This window comes from Salvelinus fontinalis, chromosome 10, assembly GCF_029448725.1.
Source record: "Salvelinus fontinalis isolate EN_2023a chromosome 10, ASM2944872v1, whole genome shotgun sequence".
Taxonomy (NCBI): Eukaryota; Metazoa; Chordata; class Actinopteri; order Salmoniformes; family Salmonidae; genus Salvelinus; species Salvelinus fontinalis.
The window spans coordinates 19,847,770-19,854,022 of NC_074674.1; the positions used below are offsets into that span (position 1 = coordinate 19,847,770).

Here is a 6,253-nt window from a genome sequence, read left to right on the forward strand (position 1 = left end):
CCTAACAACGCCACGGTCTGCCAGTTAGTGCCTCAGTCTAGCGACGATGACTTGGCCTGCTGCTCAGCTCTGCAGGAAAGCGAACTGCACCGTTGCACCGCGACAGCTATACAGGACCTCAGCATTGCTCAGATTCAGCCGTAGTCATTTCAAACCGCGCTGACATTTGTGTAGGAACACGCGTCGTTCTATTACGCGTGGGAATAGTTGGAAACAGATTTAAATAACCGGATTTCTTAGTGTTTTTACAGTCTTTCATGTCCAACAATGAATTTGCACAGATCATTTGGGCTGCCAGTTGGGGAAACGTGAACTAAAGGCTCCCTATGGAATAGCATGTCTGAGTGGGAATGACACAAAACAGGTAGCATTAGAGACTTTCACATGATTTGTATTACCCAACAACTCCTGTAACTGATGACAGTAGCGCATGGACCGATGGACACATTCCAATCGGCGAAATGTGTGTGTGTGTGTGTGTGTGTGTGTGTCTACTCCCATGTGTGTGTCCACTCACCGCTGACATTGAGATGAACAGTATCCTGGGTGTCCTCCATGTCATGCATGACCTCGCAGCGGTACAGCCCAGCATCGCTAGCCCTCAGGCGGGCAACGATCAGCGAGGCGTCGCCTGATGCCTGGGGGTGGTTGGGCACCGACACCCTGCCCTTGTACTCCTGCTCCACCTTGATCACTCCTCCCTGGGCCACCAGCACCACACGCTCCCCGTCTTCCTCCAGCTTTGTCCACTTGATCCTCAGCTGGTCCTCTGGGCCCTGTGTGCTAGGGGTGTGGGTGGTGGGGGTGATGGAGAAGTGGCATGGTAGCACCACCCTGCCAGCCAGAGAGCCACTAGCAGGGGCAGCCTTCTCTACCTTCATCCTCCATGATGGATCTAGAGAGAGACAGAGGGTGTTACTATCTAGCCATGCTAGTAAGGACAAAAATAGCTGTATTATCAAAAAGCAAGTACATGAGCTTTGGGGTCAGGGCTAGGGGTAAGGTTGAGTGCGGGTCAAGGTGAGGGGTTAATATATTCAACTACGGAGTGAGCGTGTAAAGTGAAATCAGGACAGAAGGCACAGAGGGCAGATGGGTTTAATTCAGGCCACCAAATGACAGAACAAACAGATAGACAGAGCATGGGTTTAGTTTGTGGATGGGTTCAGTGGAGGGCTGTACTGTATGTGATCCGGATAGCTTACAGTGTGATTAACTTGACCCCAGATGTAGGTAAGTGGAAGTGTGTGTGTGTGTGTGTGTCAAGAGCACGGCTTTCTCAAACTCGGTCCTGGGGCCTCGCAGGGGTGCACGTTTAGTTTTTAGCCCTAGCACTGCGCAGCTGATTCAAATAATTAAAGCTTGATGATGAGTTGATTATTTGAATAAGCTGTGTAATGCTGGGGGGAAAAATTAAAAGTGGACCTATTGGAGGCCCCAGGACCGAGTTTGAGAAACCCTTTCCCAGAGGATTGAGGGCAAATGAATGGAGCTGAGTGAATGCCACGCTTCGTTTTCTGTTTGAAACTAATGACCTGTTTCCAGTTTGTGAGACTCTGATCCAGAGTGAAACACACACACACACACACACACACACACACACACACACACACACACACACACACACACACACACACACACACACACACACACACACACACACACACACACACACACACACACACACACACACACACCGCAAGACTCACCTTGTTCAGCGAACGCACAGCAGAGAAACACCAGCCAGAGCAGGTGCCTGAGATGCAACATCTCTGCGAAACCTGTGGAACAAAAAACACACACTGAGTTCATCACATCCAAATGGTTGTGAATTCTATACCGGTATTTGCAGTATATATTACTTTAGCATGAACCATAAACTGTAGCGATTAAGGGGGAGAAGACAGAGTGAGCCCTGAACCAGCAAATCTGATCACAGGGACAATTTCAGCCTCAGGGAAGTTGTGGCACATTCCCTGAGAATAGAGAAACACACACACACACACACACACACACACACACACACACACACACACACACACACACACACACACACACACACACACACACACACACACACACACACACACACGAATAAACCCCTAGTATGACTCCAGGAGCCTCACCTTGCATGACCCTATTGGGAAAACTATGCAGTCAGTTGTTGCAAGTATTGACCAAGTCTGAGGAAGTAACATATTGTCGGCCTATGTAGTGTTGTGGAAAACTCCATCCAGAGATTAAGGCAGAGACTAATTGAATTGTAGAACAGTGAATCTTTTAATCAAGCAGCTGCGAGGTAGATCCCTCTCTGATCGCAGTCAGGGAAGGGGCTCCAAAAGTAAATGGTTCCAGGTCCCGTAATAATACAATCATATTGTTAAACAACAGTTATTTTATACAAGCAACCGTTCCAGAACACAATGGCCTTGTGTTAGGGTGCAGACATAACAGGAGTCTATGAAAGGCCTTGACATCACAGATGAACAGAGCATAATGCTTGAGAAGTTACAACTGCTCACCCCAATTCTGCCACAACAGTAGACATGGTTCTTATTGTTTAGGCTTTCAGTGTTGAAATCCCTACATGCTAAACTTGCTTCAACCTGCTTCACTTCAGTACGACAATGAAATGATTAAGTAAAACACAAACACAGAGCTAGGGAGCCATAGTCAGGGCAGGTTCCAGACATAAGCGACATAAGCGTTTGCTTCAACCCCTGGCCACTAGGGGGCCCCGACCCAAAACAAAATATATACAGTTTAAGTCTGAAGTTTACATACACCTTAGCCAAATACATTTAATCTCAGTTTTTCACAATTCCTGACATTTAATCCTAGTAAAAATGCCCTGTCTTAGGTCAGTTAGGATCACCACTTTATTTGAAGAATGTGAAATGTCAGAAAAACTGCTGAGAGATGATTTATTTCAGCTTTTATTTCTTTCATCACATTCCCAGTGGGTCAGAAGTTTACATACACTCAATTAGTATTTGGTAGCGTTGCCTTTAAATTGTTTAAATGGGTCAAACATTTCAGGTAGCCTTCCACAAGCTTCCAACAATAAATTGGGTGAATTTTGGCCGATTCTTCCTGACAGAGCTGGTGTATCTGAGTCAGGTTTGTAGGCCTCCTTGCTCGCACACACCTTTTCAGTTCTGACCTCAAATTTGCTATAGGATTGAGGTCAGGGCTTTGTAATGGCCACTCCAATACCTTGACTATGTTGTCCTTAAGCCATTTTGCCACAACTTTGGAAGTATGCTTGGGGTCATTGTCCATTTGGAAGATCCATTTGCACAAAGTAGATGTCCTAACCGACTTGCCAAAACTATTGTTTGTTAACAAGAAATTTGTGGAGTGGTTGAAAAACAAGATTTAATGACTCCAACCTAAATGTATGTAAACTTCTGACTTCAACTGTAAATTATTATTTTATGGAACTCAGTCGGGATCTCAACTCACTGTTAGTTCGAATAGTAGAATACACAAGGTGTAAGTTAAACATTTGGTTGTGCATCAGCAGTTTTTCTCTTGTTTTGTCAGTCACTGATTTACTCAATTAGCCACGTCAGCTAACAATTTTTTGCTTGCTAAGTCAGTCTAGGCAGTTACTTAAACTTGTAGTAATGACCAAATACGGACCACGAAGGGCACGTGCCCAGGGGCCCTAACCTCCAGAGGCCCCCTTGATTTTGTTAGTCACTCTCACTCAAATATCATTAACATGGCATAAGTCATGTGTAGAATTGCAGGTAATTAACTTTAAAACTGCTAAAAAATGTATCTCCACCTCATGGCAAAATGGGTATAATTGCAGGAAATTTGCTTTAAAAACAGCATCTGTGCCCAATGGCAAAATTAGTAGAATTCCATGAAATATGTTATAAATAAAAAATGGTGGGGTGCTGCTTTGATTAAGAGAGTAGCATTGGAACAATCAATGAAATGACACACTGTAACAACCGCTTTGACAAGCAGGGACAACATCAGTCCAGCAGCTCCGTGGACACGGGATTAAGACACACACACCTGGCTGAAACTGGGGACGACTTCACTACAGACGTTCCCGCGTGCAACTGGACAGCTGCCTGTGACGCGCGCGCCACTCGGAGGCGTCCCGGAAGTTGAACAGATAAACTCGCGTCAGCCTCAACAGCTGTGCTGACAGAGGACAGCTGATCATAGATAACCTTATCAGTGTGAGAACATAAATCAACCTGGCCACCATAACGCGGACATCTCTCTGGTGATAAATCACAGCAAGCAAAGTGTCAAACATGTCAATGAGCAGATATCGATGTGAAACGGCAAATCGACTCGTAGCCCTCTCTGATCGCAGTCAGGGAAGGGGCTCCAAAAGTAAATGGTTCCAGGTCCCTTATATAGTGGGAGGTGATAATACAATCATATTGTTAAACAACAGTTATTTTATACAAGCAACCGTTCCAGAACACAATGGCCTTGTGTTAGGGTGCAGACATAACAGGAGTCTATGAAAGGCCTTGACATCACAGATGAACAGAGCATAATGCTTGAGAAGTTACAACTGCTCACCCCAATTCTGCCACAACAGTAGACATGGTTCTTGTTGTTTAGGCTTTCAGTGTTGAAATCCCTACATGCTAAACTTGCTTCAACCTACTTCACTTCAGTACGACAATGAAATGATTAAGTAAAACACAAACACAGAGCTAGGGAGCCATAGTCAGGGCAGGTTCCAGACATAAGCGACATAAGCATTTGCTTCGACCCCTGGCCACTAGGGGGCCCCGACCCAAAACAAAATATATATATTATTTTATTAAGGAACTCAGTCGGGATCTCAACTCAATGTTTAGTTCGAATAGTAGAATACACAAGGTGTAAATTAAACATTTGGTTGTGCATCAGCAGTTTTTCTCTTGTGCTGTCAGTCACTGAGTTACTCAATTAGCCACGTCAGCTAACAATTTTTTGCTTGGTAAGTTAGTCTAGGCAGTTACTTAAACTTGTAGTAATCAGGGCCACATATGACTATGCAGGATACGTGCCCAGGGGCCCTGACCTCCAGAGGGCCCCCATTGATTTTGTCAGTCACTCTCACTCAAATATCATGAACATGGCATAAGTTGTGTGTAGAATTACATGCAATTAACTTTAAAAATGTAAAAATGTATCTCCACCTCACGGCAAAATGGGTATAATTGCATGAAATTTGCTTTAAAACAGCATCTGTGCCCAACGGCAAAATGAGTTAAAATTCCATGAAATATGTTATAAATAAAAAATGGTGGGGCGCTGCTTTGATTAAGAGAGTAACATTGGAACAATCAACGAAATGGCACACTGTAACAACCGCTTTGACAAGCAGGGACAACATCAGTCCAGCAGCTCCGTGGACACGGGATTAAGACACACACACCTGGCTGAAACTGGGGACGACTTCACTACAGACGTTCCCGCGCGCAACTGGACAGCTGCCTGTGACGCGCGCATCACTCGGAGGCGTCCCCGAAGAAGAACTGATAAACTCGCTCGCCTCGCCCTCAGCCTCAGCAGCTGTGCTGACACGGTTATTTGTGACCAGCTCATCTGTGATCTGCGAGAACATAAATCAACCTGTCCACCATAACGCGGACATCTCTCTGGTGATAAATCACAGCAAGCAAAGCGTCAAACATATCAATGAGCAGATATCGATGTGAAACTGCAAATCGACTCGTTGGCTAAGCGACGGAGTAAACCGCAGTTTGTTTGAAAGTTATAATAAGACAAACCTTAGTATATGATAAAAATACAATATGCCTACATAAAAAAGCAATTCAATTAACATTTATAATATCATACCTTGGGTCCTGATATCCATCAAGTAACTATTCGATCTAGTTTCCAAAGAGCCCGGGTTCCAGTCCCAGAACCAGGTCCAGAAGAGTAGATTAGTGCACAGATGTTTTGGCCCCAGCTGTTATAGCCTCTATTTTCCTCTCTCTTCAGAGCTCAGTCTGCTCGGACATCAGCTAGGAGTCTCCTCCACTCTGCCTCGGTTGCAAGTTCAAATCCTTCTCACACCCGCTACTATTATCTGTCACCAGCAAGAGGAGGGGCACACACGTCCTACACCCCAATGTTGATACCGCCCCGTATCAGAAAACACAGAGAGAGAGGTGGAAACTGAGCTGCACTACCAAACCTCCTGCCAAACGTATGACCATATTAGAGAGACACATTTCCCTCAGATTACACAGACCCACAAAGAATTCGAAAACAAACC

At 45.0% G+C, this 6,253-nt stretch overlaps 1 protein-coding gene across 4 annotated transcripts in view; it reads right to left on the reverse strand.

Moving 5' to 3' along the window:
- The window catches only part of LOC129863771 (versican core protein-like), a 42,651-nt gene extending 36,603 nt beyond the window's left edge, over positions 1 to 6,048 (reverse strand). For all 4 annotated transcript variants that reach the window (XM_055936018.1, XM_055936019.1, XM_055936021.1 and 1 more), the window contains exons 1-3: positions 5,830 to 6,048; positions 1,710 to 1,781; positions 518 to 895 (exon numbers count right to left, since the gene is read on the reverse strand). In XM_055936018.1, coding sequence (XP_055791993.1) covers positions 518 to 895; positions 1,710 to 1,781; positions 5,830 to 5,848 — 469 coding nt within the window. In that variant the 5' untranslated portion in view covers positions 5,849 to 6,048. The remainder of the gene's footprint in view (positions 1 to 517; positions 896 to 1,709; positions 1,782 to 5,829) is intronic.
- Positions 6,049 to 6,253: the final 205 nt, after the last annotated feature.